Source organism: Mus musculus, chromosome 13 (assembly GCF_000001635.26).
Source record: "Mus musculus strain C57BL/6J chromosome 13, GRCm38.p6 C57BL/6J".
NCBI lineage: Eukaryota > Metazoa > Chordata > Mammalia > Rodentia > Muridae > Mus > Mus musculus.
Genome location: NC_000079.6, coordinates 59,737,617 through 59,753,960, shown reverse-complemented (window position 1 = coordinate 59,753,960; position 16,344 = coordinate 59,737,617). Strand labels below are relative to the sequence as shown.

At 47.8% G+C, this 16,344-nt stretch overlaps 1 protein-coding gene across 1 annotated transcript; it reads left to right on the top strand.

The window, feature by feature from the left end:
• Nucleotides 1–7,089: 7,089 nt before the first annotated feature.
• Nucleotides 7,090–14,788, top strand: 1700014D04Rik (RIKEN cDNA 1700014D04 gene). The gene is made up of 2 exons (XM_017315672.2): nucleotides 7,090–7,206; nucleotides 9,939–14,788. Exon 2 carries the CDS (start codon nucleotides 9,957–9,959, stop codon nucleotides 12,906–12,908), a length of 2,952 nt encoding a protein of 983 aa, XP_017171161.1. The 5' UTR covers nucleotides 7,090–7,206; nucleotides 9,939–9,956; the 3' UTR covers nucleotides 12,909–14,788.
• The last annotated feature ends 1,556 nt before the right edge of the window (nucleotides 14,789–16,344 follow it).

The window sequence follows — 16,344 nt, the reverse complement described above, 5'->3', positions numbered from 1 at the left end:
GTGCGTTTCTTAAGGCCAGCCTGCTAGGCTTCATTGTTCTGGGAAGACCCCCAGCCCCCTCGCTGCACTACAAGAATGTCTTTTTTTCCTCAAACAGGAAAGGGGGGTAGGGGACTGGAAGAAAATCCACAAGGTTGGGGGGTCCCTAAGATACCCAGAACTTCCTAGGATTGATTCAGCAGGAAATACCTCAAAAATAGCCTTTCTAGCCGTGTTCTTGTGTGTGGTTGAACAGGAAACACAGGTCTATGAGGCTAAGCTGAGCTGTGAGCACCTTTTAGACCCCAGGGCAACAGTGACCTGGGCCAGAGACAGGCTTGGCCCAGAATCAGCACAATCATAGCCCTGAGCATAGTGGTCTGGAGATGAACACTGATGGCATCATCAACCCTTAACTGGTGTTCTCAGAAGAGAAGAGACAGGGAACAGGGTCGCAACCCTGTGCCTACACAGGCATGTTGGGGTTATTAGCCAATAGCCCAGAATGCCAGGGCTTGCTGGCAGAGGCTACGAGAAGCATGTAAAAAGACCTTCCCGGCAGGCTTTAGGTGAACATGGGCTCATGACACCTTCATCCCATTTGTTTACTTTCCAGACATGTGCAGACTAGATTTCTACTGTTTTAAAAACAAACAAACAAACAAAAAACACCTGGTGGGATTGGAGAGACAACAGTTAAGAGCACCAACTGCTCTTCCAGAAGTCCTGAGTTCAAATTCCCAGTAACCACATGGTGACTCACAACCATTGATAATGGGGTCTGGTGCCCTCGTCTGGTATGTCTGAAGCAAGCAATGGTGGTATACTCATGCATAAAATAAATAAATCTTTTTTTTTTAATGACTTTTGGAGGTTTGTGACAGCAGTACTCTGTCAAACATCAGAATCTCAGAGACCTCATCTTGGGCTGTGTCTTGGCACAATTGAACCCGTAGCACTTAAGCCCTTACCTGTGACTTTTTGAGGCTTGGTCTCTGCTTGACAGCACAGATACTTAGTCCCACGGTGCAGAAGAACACACTGAATTCTGCTGAGAGCTACATACTAATTCATAGGCAGAGAGAGGGAGACACAGCAAAGCCCACCCCCAGTAACACACCTCCTCCAACAAGGCCACACCTCCTAATCCTTCCCAAACAGCCGGGGAGGGACTAAGCATGCCAAGCTATGAGCCAGTAGGAGCCAATCTCATTCAAACCACCACAGATGGTGACACTTGTGTTTTAGATCCTTGATCATGAGCACAGGAGAGGAAAGGATCGTGTTCTGCCAACTGAGCCAGTGAGGCTGTGAACGGGCACACTTAGAAACTGTCCTGACCTCACCTGTCCCAAAGTTCATAGCAATCCAAAGCTGTAAAACCGTGAGATCCGCGACTGGTGGAACTGAAGTAGTGATTTCTCAAGTGTTTGGGAGGCTGTCAAGATTGATCTCAGAACCTGCTTCCAGCCTTTGGTAAAGCTGTGTGATCGTGCACTATGTTGGAAATTTTGCTTTCAGAGAAATGCGACTGGTATTTTAAGGGACTCTCTGAACTCTAAAGTTAGCCCTTGAGCATAGAGCTTTCTAATGGAAGGCAAAAGGTTTTATCAGCACATCTTTGAAACAGTTCATGGGGCAAGCACATACACACACGTGCACAGGCATGCATACACAGTCATATACACATACACTCCGAGAATCTACTTCCCAGAAATAAGTTCTTCACGAGGTCAGAATGATCCTGGGACATTCCTGTCGTTAGTACTGAAATCGAGTTTCCAGACTGCTGGCTTGGGAATGTAACAAGGGTCAGCTTTCTCCACTCCTATCAAAAAAAACACAGCAGGGGCTGGTGAGATGGCTCAGTGGGTAAGAGCACCCGATTGCTCTTCTGAAGGTCCAGAGTTCAAATCCCAGCAACCACATGGTGGCTCACAACCATCTGTAACGAGATCTGACGCCCTCTTCTGGTGTGTCAGAAGATAGCTACAGTGTACTTACATGTAATAAATAAATCTTTAAAAAAAAAAAAAAAAAAAAACACAGCAGAAGAAATCAAGAAAACAATCTCTCTCATAATAACCTCAAAACATGTTTCTTGGAATAAACCTAACTGGAAAAAAAAAAGAATTCTACAATAAAAATGTTAATATTAAGAGAAATCTAGAAGACAACAAAAGATGTTAGTTAGGGTTTTACTCCTGTGAAGAGGCACCATGACCAAGGCAACTCCTATAAAGGGCAACATTTTATTAGGGCTGGCTTACAGGATCAGAGGTTCAGTCCATCATCATCAAGGCGGGAGCATGACAGCATCCAGGCAGGCATGGTGCAGGAGGAGCTGAGAGTTCTACATCTCCATCTGAAAGCTGCTAGTGGAAGACTGGCTTCCAGATGAGGGTCTTAAAGCCCATACCCACAGTGACACGCCTACTCCAACAGGGCCACACCTACTCCAACATGGCCTCACTTTCTAATAGTGCCACTCCCTGGGCCGAGCATATACAAACCATCCCAGATGGAAAGACTTCTCATGCTTATGGGCAAGAAGAGTCAATATCACAAAAATGGCCAACCTATAAAAAGTCTAAAAATCCTATGCACTCTGTCTTAGTTTGGGATTCATTGCTGTGAAGAGACACCATGACAGAGGCAACTCTTATAAAGGCACACATTTAATTGGGTCTGGCTTACAGCTTCAGAGCTTCAGTCCATTATCATCGTGACAGGAAGCATGGCAGTGTGCAGGCAAACATGGTGCTGGAGGAGCAGAGAGTTCTACATCTCCATCCAAAGGCAGCAGGAAGAGACTGTTTTCTGAAAGCAGTCAGGAGGGGACTAGCATCCACACTGGGCGGGGCATGAGCATAGAGACCTCAAAGCCCACCCCCACACTTCCTCTCGCAAGGCCACACCTTCAAATAGTGCCACTCGCTGTGGCCAAGCATTCAAACAGGAGTCTGTGAGGGCCAAACCTATTTAAACCACCACACACTCCCAGTCAAAACTCCAGGACTGTCATTCATGAGATAGAAAAACACTCTTAAAATTAATATTGACAAGCAAAGTCCCAAATAACATAGAAATCCTGAGGAAGGAATACTGACGTAGCACCAAACCTGATTTCAACTTACACTACAGAGCCATCATCATAAAATTATCAGAGCACAGTCAGGAGAGGTTACATAGATCAGTGGGAAATAACTGGCAACCCAGACACAAATCCATACAACCACAGCTATGTTTTTTGGCAAAAATGAAAAAAAAAAAAAGACATGGCAGAAAAGGTGGCGTCGATGAGGGCTTCTGGAAAACTTGATCCCTCTGTTCTCAGTGTCCCAGTTAGCAGCGTCTCCTAACCAAAACCAGCTGGGGCTCAAGACGGGAAGATGAAGACCTGAGGAGTGTGTCCACGGCGTGATAGCCTGAAGACTTGAGGCGTCCATGGCGCAATAGCCTGTTCCCTTTTTGTACAGCCCAGGACACCTGTCCAGAGACAGAACCACCCTCAGGGATGGCCCCTGCCCCAGCCGCACCAACCACTGATCAAGAAAGTGCTTCACCGGCTTGCCTGCAGCCCGACCTGATGTAGGCATTTTATCAACGGAGGTTTCCACCTCTCAGGGCAGCTCTGGTTTGTGTCAAGTTGACAATTTTATGTCAGACTGACATACAACACATCACCTTTCAACTAACCTTTTTCTTTCTCATTTGCTCTCATTAATATCAATATCATATTATAAAACACGTTACAGTCTTAAAAATCCTACAGCCTTTTAATCACTTTAGAAGTTCAATCTCCTTAAAAAAAATCCGAAGTCTGTAAAAGTCCAAAATCTCTCTAAAAATGCAGCCTCTCTTCTTTCTTTTTTATTAAGTAACTCATTTACATCTGGATCGCAGCTTCACCTTCCATTTCCCCCTCTCCCCTTCCCTTCTTCCCTTCTCCTCAGAAAAGGGGAGGTCTCCCATGGATATCAGCCAGCCTTGGCATATTAAGTCGAAGTAAGACTAGGCATTACTTCTACTGAGGCCAGACCAGGCAGCCCAGTTAGGGGAAGGGACCCAAAGGCAGGCAGTGTAGTCGGAGACAGCCCCTGCTCCCGATTTAGGAGTCCCGCATGGGGATCCGGCTGCACAATCATTACCAGCTGTGAAACTGCTTTCATTTTAAGACAAGGACCTGGGGATGAAGAGATAATAGCAGTGAACAGCTCTTCCGAAGGACCCAAATTCAATTCCCCCCCACACGGCAGTTCACAACTGTCTGACACCCTCACACAGACATACATGCACAAAAAACCACCAATGCACATGAAATAAATTATTTTTTAAAAAACCCTTAGAACCTAGTTGTTAAGAAGTCACATTTAACACTTTTCAAATGATTGGGAACATAAGAATTTGTGAGATCTCTAGGTGCCACCTAGAGACTTAACCTCTCTGAGCTTATGTTCATTCATTGAGAAAATGCTCCAATGCCTGCCCGTCTTGTTCACTGGGTTGCTGAGAGAGCCCATTTGACAGAGTATTGGAAGACATTTGGAGGTCAGGGGCTCTGGTGGGGTGCTCTAGAGTTGAGTAGCAATTATGTTAGAAATAGCTACAGTCAGTGGAGAAAGGGTTAAGTATTAGAATGGTCTATCAATTAATGTTAATGGAGGTTATAGTTGGCAATGCACAATGTATCCACAAAGTATCCAATTACATCTTAATAAAGTTTCCTTTTTTGAGGATCCACAAGACCAGAACTGGGTCCTTAATTTCTTATTCCTTCTAGCCCTGGAGGAACTTCTGGGAGGTTACTGAAAACAAAGAAATTACAATTGGGGAAAAGAAATTTTTTTTGATTTTTGTTTTTTTGGTTTTTGTTTTTGTTTTGTTTTGTTTTGTTTTGTTTTGTTTTTTTCGAGACAGGGTTTCCCTGTATAGCCCTGGCTGTCTTGGAACTCACTCTGTAGACCAGGCTGGCCTCGAACTTAGAAATTCACCTGCCTCTGCCTCCCAAGTGCTGGGACTAAAGGCGTGCACCACCACGCCCGGCTGGAAAAGAACTTTTACTGAAACTTCATGTGGGTTTGAACCCTTGGCACAAGTCTGTACGTGAATATATCTGGCCAGTGATGCCATTTAAAAGGGCAACAGTTTTTGTTTGGTCATCTATGCCAAAGGACTGGGAGTTCCTAGCAGAAAGCTCAAGACATGGGCAGGGCAGCCTAGCTAGGCAATGGTGTTCAGGCAGCGCTCACCCACAGCCCCTTGGGGTGCTCAGGGTGGTTTGCAGCTGTTGAGGGGTTGCACTTTTTAATTCAGGCTTGAAGCTTTGATCTCTGTGAAACACAATTCTTCAACCTAGCTGTGAGCCCCTTCTCCCCAAGCCTGTGACCTCCAAGTTTCCATATCGCTCTCCTAGGTTCTACATGAAGCCTTGGCCAAGGTTGCAAGCCAAAGGAGTGGAACTTGTCCTCTGGACAAGACATGTGTGCTTAACTGGTGGGGTTCTGCCTCACTTGGAGTCTATCCCCTCCCGGGAGAGCTAGTAAGAGGCATGAGAAGCATGCAGACAGGCTGGAGCACAGCAGACAGAAGGGAGCATCAAGAGCAGGGATGAGGGGGTGAAGTGGGGCGTGGGCCATTCAGTCTTGGGTTCTTTTAACCCTGAGAGGAAATGCTACTTGGAGAACATGTGACACACTCTTCAGTTTGGGGGCTGTGGGGGACATTACCAGGCAGTGACAGCAAGTGTATTTTAGAAATAATCAGTGACAGAGCTCAGCCCAGGTTCTTCCCTGGCTTTGACAATCCTGAGTCCCACTCTGTCACCAAGGACTTGGGGACTTACCCTAAGTGTGTATTGTTGATCAGGCCCATGAGGGGATCATGCAATCACTGACATGACCAGGGACAATCTATACGTGGAGAAATGGAGATCACAATAATGATGTATGTGGGAGAAATGAAAGGAGGGAAGATGGACTCTTCTCACACAAGAACAGTACATTGATTTGTGAGAGGAAGTTTGTGTGTGTGTGTCTGTGTGTCTGTGTGCATGTGTGTCTATATGTGTCTGTGAGTCTGTCTCTGTGTATGTGTGTCTATATGTGTCTGTCTGTCTGTGTGTCTGTGTATCTGTATGCATATGTGTATCTGCATGTGTCAGTGTGTATGTGTATGTGTCTATGTGTATCTGTGTATCTGTGTGTCTCTGTGTGTCTGTGTGTCTGTGTAACTCAGTTAACTTGAAGTTTCACTAATTTCAGAAACATAAATGGAATAAATTAGACCAAAGAATGCCTGAAGATGCAATTGTATCCATTTAGCATAATCTATATTTTATATGAGTTTGACGATTTGAGTCCACCCCGATTAAAGATGTGAAAGTACTGTCAGGAACATGAAAATGTTCTCATCAGCATTTATAAATGTAGAAAGGAATGAATCTGAGTGAAAAGAAGCTATTTCATAGGTGACATGTACTGGAAGACATTTGTGCCTGAGACTAAAAATCCAGCCAGAAGCAAGAATTCCAGTTCCAGAAGCTGCTGGCCTTCTGGTGTGTGACATCATAACTGAGAGTAGCAGAACCATAAGGAGCTGAGGTGAAGCCACACACACACACACACACACACACACACTCAAACACTCACACACACTCACACACACACGGACACGCTCACAGACACTCACAGAGACACACACACACAAAGACAGACACACACTACACACACACACACAGATACACACAAGCACATTCACATAGAGACACAGACACAAACACACTCACACACAGACACACACACACACACACTGTGACCCTGGCCAGAGAGAGGGCACACAGGGAAGCAGGATGGGACTGGAGCAGCAGGCTTGGGCAGAGATGCCTCGGCTGGGACTTGGAGGGGTGCTGGTGGAGGGGAGTATTGAGGCTCACCCTCCTCCCTGCACTCACAAACCCTCTATGACTCTTCCCTGCTCTGTGATGCAGTGATGCTGCTTACAGCGAGGCCCACACAGCCTCAGCTCTCCTGGCAGCTGTGTGAGTCACTATGCGGAAGGTGCTCTCCATTCTGAGCAGCGCTACGGAACCATGGCTGAGCTTTGGCTCAGTGCTCTTGGACACTGGCCCACTCTACCTTGCTGAGTGCAGGGGTTGCTTCTCCTGTTCCTGTCACACCTCATACTGACTTCATTCTGTTGCTGTGGAAACGTCAAGGCCTCGGAAAGGTGAGGCAGAAGCGGTGAACTCCCTGGAGCGAGTCTTGGTTAATAGGATTGGGTGAGTTTAGAGTTTGGCTCCGTGTCTGAAGGGGGATGCTGAGGAGAGAAGAGAGCACTACTTCCCTAGGGAATGAGGTCTGGCAGGGCGGGGATCCAAGGAGGACCAAGGTTGTCACCTGGGCCCACGGACACCTCTCTGGGTGCACAGATCCCTGGTCTCATTGGCTTAGTTCCACATGATGGGTTCTCTGAAGAGCAGTATCTCCTGACACTTAGTCTGCCATGTCCCACCTCTCAAGCTCCTTCAGCAGGCCTTTCCTTAGCTGGGCTGGTGGAGAGGCCCCTGAGAGACTCTGAGCAAAGCCTGGAGGAGTCTAAGCTCTGTCCCTAGGACGCGGAGCTTTCCGAGGTGCTGAGCTGAGGCTGCTGGCCAGAGTCAATACCCAGAGTAGAGTGCTTGGGTCTGAGAGCACCCTTTATGATGTCACAAACTCTCCCTTTAGTTTCCCAAAGAACAATTGAGAATGATGACTGTCTTTCAAAGTTAGGACGGGAAACTGTTATTTGAAGTCGGTGTTCTTGTATATTAGCCGTCCAAGAGAAGCGGGGGGGGGGGGGGGGGGAGTCCCTACTCCCCCATTCTTTTGTTCTTAGCACAGGGTGGGACCAACAGAACAGCAGCAGGTGGTAGTAAAGCTGTCGCCTGCTCTGTTCCACCTGAGCCCCTCAAGGAGCCCCCTCCCGAGATCCTCGGCCCACAGTCCAATGACATCATTTTCTAGGCACAGTTCCTCTCAGGAGACAGCTCTCTCAGAAATGGCTTACACCTGGGGCATTTCTCCAAGCAGCGGCTCTTGGAATGTGGTGGTTTGAGTGAGATGTCGCCCCATAGTCTCAGGCATTTGAATGCTTGGTCTCCAATAGGTGGCGTTGCTTTGGGTGAGGCTCCAGAGGCATAGCCTTGTTGAAGGAAAAGTATGTCCCCAGGGAAGAACTGTAAGAGCTTAAAGACTCACACCATTTTAAGTCTGCGCCCTCTGCTTCCTGCTTCCTGCCTGAGGCTCGAGATGTGGGTTTTCCACTCTTCCTGCCACCATAGCTACTGGCCTGCTGACTAAGATTCTTGGCACAACAGACTCTTAATCCTTTGGAACTGTAAACCCACACGCATCCTTTCATCTACAAGTTGCTTTGCTCTTGCTATTTTTATCACAGCAACAGAGAGGTGGCTAATACAGAAATCGGTATGAAGCAGTTGGTAAGAAGGGCACTGGGTCCTTCTTGCTCGCCAAGAGAAGTTTAAGATGGCCCACTGGTTGCTTGAAGTCATGACTTCTGTCTCCTGACATCATCATGTAAAATGCTGTGCTCCTCCTGAGCACGCAGGTATCTTCTGTTTCCCATAAAAGGACTCTTATAGAGTCTTTGTGTCTCAACCTTCATTTCTGTATTAGTTATGTTTACTGTTGCCACAATGCAATACTGTGACAAAAGCTATCTAGTAAGAGTTTGCTTTGGTTTACAGTTCAAGCATACACTCTGTCCTGGTGGGGAGGCCAGGGTAATGGGAGCTTGAGGTGGCTCATTACATTGTATCTGCTGTCAGGAGGCTGAGATTCATGACGGCTTGCTTTCTCTGTGTAAAAGAAGTCCAGGGCCTCAGCCTGCTGACCAGGGCTGCCATTTAGCATGGGTTTTCCCATCTCATTAAGCTAATCTAGAAGATGCCTCACAGCCATGAGCAAGGACTCCTTTCTAAGGCTTATTGATCCCACCAAATTTCCATTTGAGGCTAACAACCACAATGCCATATAAACTACTGTTCATGTTTTCCAGTTTGGAGAGCTTTCCAGAGAGAAACAGGAGAAGGAAAGAAGTTGTTTGTTCTGGAAGGTGATTCATGAATTTCCCTTTAGCCTTGTTGCCTTTGTAACATGGTGTGTGCACCCCGGGAGCTTGGTGCAGCCCACCCTAGTGTTGGGAGGGATAGTCGCTAGAAAGCACAAGTGGCTCGGAGCTTTGTAGAAACTTGAGAGTTTTTCTAGGTCAGAGATGTGACAGACCATGACAGGCCTCAGGTGATCTTAGCTGAGGTCGGCCACATGGCTATCTGTTCCTTGTTTTGGCCGTTTTACAAGGGCTTTGAAGCCCCGTGAGTGGGCATCACGATAGCAGCTACTTACTGTGTCCTGCTGAGGTCAGCCATCTTGCTGTGCCTGGCATCGCCAGTACCTAGTGCCCCATCTCTGGTCCCTTTGGCTTCTGTAGCTCTTGTGGCTGTCCTCAATGTCCCTGGCACCTCTAGGGAACCTAATCTAAGCCCCTCTACCTGGGCCTTTTCCCACCCTCCCTCCATCCTGTCACCTAACCAGGGCACCCCTGTGGGGGAAGGGGGCTTGCTTTCATTCTCACTAGGTAGCTCTCTGACACTAGCACCTAGTTCTCCCTTGGATTTGAAATCCCAAGTGACCATTCCCTACCCCAGCTGCACACACCCCCATCCTTGGGAATGCTTCACACTAGGAAGAATAACCCTGTGAGCCAACCAGACCACCTTGTCTTCAGTAGGTAGATCAACCCTGACCAACCCTGATGGCTCTCCTCAGCAGGACGCACATCTCACCTCATGAGATCGTCACGCTGGTTCTCGGCAGGAGAAAGCTTTCCTGTGTGGGGGGTTGCGTGATGCCTTGTAAGGAGGCGCAGGCCCGATTTCCTCTCTTGCTCTTCACATACAGGAACTCTTGAAGAGACAAATGAAAAAGAAAATGTCTCCCCAGACTCTGGAGGAGGTGAAAAAGAGGGATGACATTTCTCCAGATCCCAAGAGGTCAGAAGGCAAACTCACAGCCCTGTGGAATTCGCAGGGTTCGACTGTCACTAACCTAGACACCCAGGTCCCAAAAATCAACTTGAAGCTGAAAGGGAAACGGAAGTATTTTGGGGCTTATGACCAGGTCCTGTATGTGAAGATCCCAGAGGGAGACCTGGGCCAGAAACACAGCCAGCTCTTCTGGGGTCTCCCCTCTCTGCACAGTGAGTCCATCATGGCCACTCTCCTGGTTCCTGCGAGCAGCTACTCACCAGAGCCTTGCCTTGTGCTGTTCAATGGGGTCTGTAAAACAGCTTCAGCCCCAGTGCTGAGTCATGGTCTTCCAGCCCTTCCCCAGCCCCTCACCCTGGTCCATCCTCAACCTTTGCCTAAGGTAGCTCCCCAGCCACAGACTCTTACTGAGGGAATGCCCCAGGTCCACATGCAATCTCCATTGTCTTCCATGGCCTTGCCATCTCTACCCTGTGGGAGTGCACTTCAGATACCACAGACCAGGACCGTCTCTGACGTCTTAAATGGGAAAGGACACTTGCAATATCACTTGGTGCAGAATCCTCAAGACAGTTTGTGGGGTTTGGTCCCTGAGTGCCAGCAATATGAAACTGCCCTTGGTCTTCCAGTTCACAGCTTTCCCGTGGGCAGCCAGTCTTCACAGACCTATGTCTCCGTCCCCGGGTCTGGCCTTTTTCATTTCAGCAGTGAACATCAGAACAACCTGGACCCCTATGGACCAAACAACCTAACCTCACCCTCGTGCTTCGAGCTGTGCAATAGGCCAGGAGTGCCAGAAGTGATGAACACTCAGTTCAATCCAACAGGAGTATCTTCATACTGCTACAAATACGCTACGTCTCAATGCTGCGTACACTGGGGCAACATCTGTGCTGACCCTGGGAATGGAGAACTAAGTCACTCGGAGAGTTATTGCGTGAAGGTCCCCATGAAGCCACAGCTAAGAAAGGATGCAGCCAAGAACCTTGGCCAGATCCTAGGGAAATGCCCATTAGACAACACACAAATGATCTCAGGATGTTGTATACTGAATGGTTTGAAGACTATCCCTGAGACAGAGGGGGAGTCAGTGTGTCACTCAAGGACTAGCTTGGAAAATGAACAGCTCACCATCTCAAAGAAGAACTTGGACCAAAGACACATGAGAAGCATTCTGAGGTTGCACATGAGCAGGAAGTGCTGGCAGATCACTATGGGTCGGATTCCAATCGTGGTGTGTTGTTCATGGCTCGATGAAGATGCGTCTCTCTGGAGATCACCCCTGGGAAAGATTCACTGTGATACTGCTATTCCAGAAATACCTTTTCTTGATCACAAGACCCAGAAGATGCTGGAAGCCCATCTCATAAGGTTCCGTGTGAGTCAGCAATGGGGCCTCCCCATCAAGGTTATTGAATCCATAAAATTCTATATTTTGAGAGAAGCAAAAACATGGCCCCTTCCTCAGTCTGATCTCCCCTTATCATTAAACAGTATTCCTGGGTTGGATTTGAAAAGTAACTTTCCCAGTCCCCTCAGGGGAAGCTCCGACCTTCTCCATGGAGACAAGATAGAAACCACAGACTCAGCCCCCACCACAGATTACTCTCTCACCCTCTTACATGTAGACAGCGAAGGAGAGAGGTCCCTGAGACAGTCAGTCTCTAGCCCCACCTCGGATGTTTCAGAGACGGTTGAGGATGACAGGCCCAGCAACCCAGACCTGAGCCAGAACGAGACTGATCTACAAAGCAGACCCAGACAGGAGCAGCCCGTAAAGGAAGACGTGACTCTGTCTGACTCAGAGAATGAGAGCGCAAGTTCTGCTTCTCATCTAGTAACTGCTGAAAGCAGACAGAGTGTAGAAAAGAATCCAAAATACACGGTGACACCCAACATGCTCAGAGAGATGATACTCAAGGCCAGGGAGCTGTTTGTTCGGTCAGGGTCTGATTCTATAATCAAGTCAAAAAGTTCCACCAAAAAAGACGAAGATGAGAGTCTATCAAGCCCCCTGGTGGCCACAGGGCAGAGCCCATCAAAGATGTCAGTCCCTGAAGAGCCAACAGCACCAGACTTGTTTAAGGAACTAAGGTCGAAGTTGGAGGATCAGCCACAGAGCCAGAGTGAAGCCTGGGAGGACGAGTCATCCTTTGTCTCAGACAGCTTCTCGCTGCCGTCTTCTTCCAACAGCGTGTCTAGTGCAGACGTCTCCGTCTTCTGGGACACACAAGGCCACATGTATAGCACCGGAATCAGTGTGGATCCGTGGCAGGAGCCCAGTGTCTTCAAAAGATTCTTAAAGAATGTCATGCCAGCTCAGAAGAGACTGTCGTTGCCCAAATCCAGAAAAGAAAATGGTAGAAGCGACCCTCAGGAATTAGAGACACCCAAAGCAGGAAAGAAGAGCCAACCTAGTAAGGAGAAATCAAGCAAGAGGGAACATCCTCCTGACAGTTACTTCAGAAAAAAGATAGGACAATTTTTCCAGTGGCTTTATTCCAGCAAAGACAGCCCAAGACATAGATCGGAGAAAGACGGGGCTCTCTTTATGAGCTGCGGGCCCCCAGAAGCTCACGAACTCATGGCATCCCTTGGGAAACTCCTGGAAGATAAGCTGTTGTATGGGCAGAACTCCGAGTTCTTGGAGTGGAGCCAGACGAGCATGCTCGCTCAGCCAGCGCTCAAGGGACAGCCTTCCGACCTTGGGGCTGCCGATGGCCATCATGGAGAAGAAGCGAGTAATTGCTCCTGTCCCCAGACAGCCATCACCCCTGGTCCAAGTCATATGCTGAGCCTTGGACAGAGACATCATCCCCTACCTTTTGAGTACCCTCCCTCTGCTCCGGAGAGTCTGAGTTCTGTGCAAGCTCCGCTTGCATAAAGGTGCATCCTATACCTCCCGCTTTGCACATCTGCGACAGGCTCAGTGACCTTTCACCCGGACCGTCTGTGGAAAGGGTAGACGAGAAAGCTTCCACAATAGGATCTAGTCTTTGTCTAAAATTTTCTTTAAAAAATATTTTTAGAACCATACGCCCTGTGATGAGAAATAATCTGTTTAACAGATCCAGGAATAAATGTTTCTTCTGACAGTTTGGAGTGCTCTGTGTCTTGAACTGTGGGCCTAGGTTGTGGAACTTTTCAGAAGATGCTTAGTGAAAGGGGGATCCGTTCAAATAGATGTCTGGTCCCTGCAAGGGTGCTGGACAGTGGCCTTCCAGCTCAGTTTTGAAGAGTTTGATATCGCTGGTTTGAGAAACATGGTTTTTACTTTGGGAACTTCATATGTATATATAATGGAATATATCTACTCCAACATCCTGCCCCAGTGTTTCTCTAACACACAGCCCCTCCCAACTTCATGCCTTTTATATATAGCCCACTAAGGCCAGTGAGTGCTGCCCATGGCTCGGAGGGAGAAGACCATCCTTTGGAGCATGCAAAACCTACTAGTGGCCGAGTCTTCAAACAGGGACTAAAAGTGTTTGTTGTTCATCCAGAGGACCTGAGTTCAATTCCCATCACAACAGCGGGTAGCTTATAAACACTTGTAACTCCAGCTTCAGGGGAAATGAATTCTGACCTCTGTGGGCACTCACACACAGGTGACAGACATGGAGACATACACATAAATTTTATTTTATGTATATGAGTACACCGTAGCTGTCTTCAGACACACCAGAAGAGGGCATCGGATCCCATTACAGATGGTTGTGAGCCACCATGTGGTTGCTGGGATTTGAACTCAGGACGTCTGGAAGAGCAGTCGGTGCTCTTAACCACTGAGCCATCTCTCCAGCCCCATAAATACGTCTCTTAAAAGACAGCTCTTCCTCCACAGCAGTTCCCCGCTACCAGAACCCCCTCAGTCTGGGGTGGGGCGTGAATATTGTCTACTCTACCCATGGTGGGATTGTGGCTGACCTGACCTTGTATAGACCTTTTGCAGGTAATACCTCCTCACTCTCTCTTCCCTGATGTTTCCTGTTGGTGACATTTAGGGCGGAGCATTTGTCTCTCACTCTCAGCACCTTGCCCAGCTCTGTATCTCTGTGTAGACTCATTGCTGCCCACTGCCAAAAGAGATTTCTCCGGCCAAGGCTGAGAGCAGCCCAGGTCTACAGGGATATGCATAAGGCTTGGGATACCTCCCTACAAATTTATTCAGAGCTGCTCCAGAGATCTCCAAATCAGCACCAGGCTGTTGCCATTGCTTGGTCACCCACTGCAACTATATGCCAACACCCTAGTGCTGAAGACACCACCCATCATGGCTACAGGACGTACGGTCTTAAACCACCTGGGAAACTTGCAGCTGGCTAGCTCTTTTGCTGCAGCTATAGGATAACAGAAATCAGTAGTCTCACCTGGCAAGTGCTGGGCTTTGCATGCGGCGATATGGACCTGCTGAGCAAAGTGTCTCTCCTGGTACACAACTGAGGGGGTTTTCAGGCATGGCCCACAGGAGGGAGTTTCATACATGGCACTATAATGCTATTGCTGTAGAACCCACTGCTGTTTTTGTTCTGCTAAATGGCCATGCTGACAGGCCGGCTTTTAAACTGTGCTTGTATCCATTTTGTGCTTTTTAAGAGATGTGTTCTGAAATCTCCCGTTTTATTTTTTAATTTGTTTTTATGATGATGATGATATATAATAATTATTGACTAATTATATGGCCCTACTTGCTCCTGAATTGAACTTGCTGTGTAGACCAGGCAGAATTCAAACTCACAGAGATCTCTGCCTTCCTATTTTAAAATTAGAATTTTTATTCGTGTGTATATGTGTGTATTTATGGGTTGTTCTGAGGCCAGAAGAGGGGGTGCCAGGCCCCTTTGAGCTGGACTTGCAGGTGGCTTTGAAGCTCTGGGGACCTCTGTAAAAGCAGCAGCACTAGTTCTCCAAGACCGTTCTCCAGCTTCAGACAGTTTCAGGTGAGGAAAAACCTACAGAACCCAGCACATGAACCTGTTGTTCCCTTACGCACTCACAGGGCCTCCCTCACAGCTGGGCATCTTTGGTACAGTGAAGACAGACGTCCCCTGCGGCATGCAGGAAGGCAAAACTCTGGATCAATGATGGAGACAAAGTTTCCGCTCAGATCTCATTACCTTTATGAGGATTGAAAGTCACTTGTTCACAAGAGCCATCACTCTGTCCCTCACGAAGGGTGTGGTGATGGCCCTGCTCTCCAGTCTTACACTAGTGGGAAAGGGTTGCATCTGACAGGCCCTCTTTATCTGCCCTTCACAGACATAAAAAAGACAGAAACTGCAGCTGAAAGGGCTCAGAGCTAAGAAGGTTTTTCCTGATGCTTCCATTCTTATATACTGACTTGAGTGCATAGTCACTGTGTGAGGTGTGTGTCTGTGTGTAAACCTGAGTAGTCACTGTGTGTGTGTGTGCCTATAGACCTGAGTAGTCACTATGTGAGGTGTGTGTGTAGACCTGAGTAGTCACTGTGTGAGTTGTGTGTGTGTGTGTGTGTGTGTGTGTGTGTGTGTGTCTGTAGACCTGAGTAGTCACTGTGTGAGTTATGTATAGTCACTGTGTGAGGTGTATGTCTGTGTGTAGACCTGAGTAGTCACTGTGTGTGTGTGTGCCTATAGACCTGAGTAGTCACTATGTGAGGTGTGTGTGTGTAGACCTGAGTAGTCACTGTGTGAGTTATGTGTGTGTGTCTGTAGACCTGAGTAGTCACTGTGAGAGTTGTGTGTCTGTAGACCTGAGTAGTTGCTGTGTGGTGTGTGTGTGTGTGTGTGTGTGTGTGTGTGTGTGTGTAGACCTAAGTAGTTGCTGTGTGTGTGTGTGTGTGTGTGTGTGTGTGTGTGTGGTGTGTCTATAGACCTATGTAGTCACTGTGTGAAGTGTGTGTCCATAGATTAGCACTGCTTTGGGACTGGCTCAGGCTCCAGAAACTATTGTATATGGAGCCATGTTGCTCTCTCTGACAGTGACACTATTCCTAACTTGAAAATGAGGTATCTTTACACATATGGGCACTCAGATGGAAAAGAAGAGCCTCCCTGCCCCAGAAAACTCCCCAGGATGCTGGCTTCCTGAATCCACAGAACAAAAGCCCTTCAGCAATCACCTGTAGAGATGGCCTGCATGGCCACCCTGCATTTGAGAATAAAGAAAAAGAGAAGAATCAAAAAGTCAGGACTGGAAAGAGGAGAAGAGAACAATGGGAGGGAAGCCATTCTCTCACCGTCACGACCTCCTCCATCCATCAGCTCATGACATAGTGGACTTTGTGGCACAAAAATACTATAGTTTAACTGTAGCAGTGTGTGGGGGGTGGAGGGTCCTTT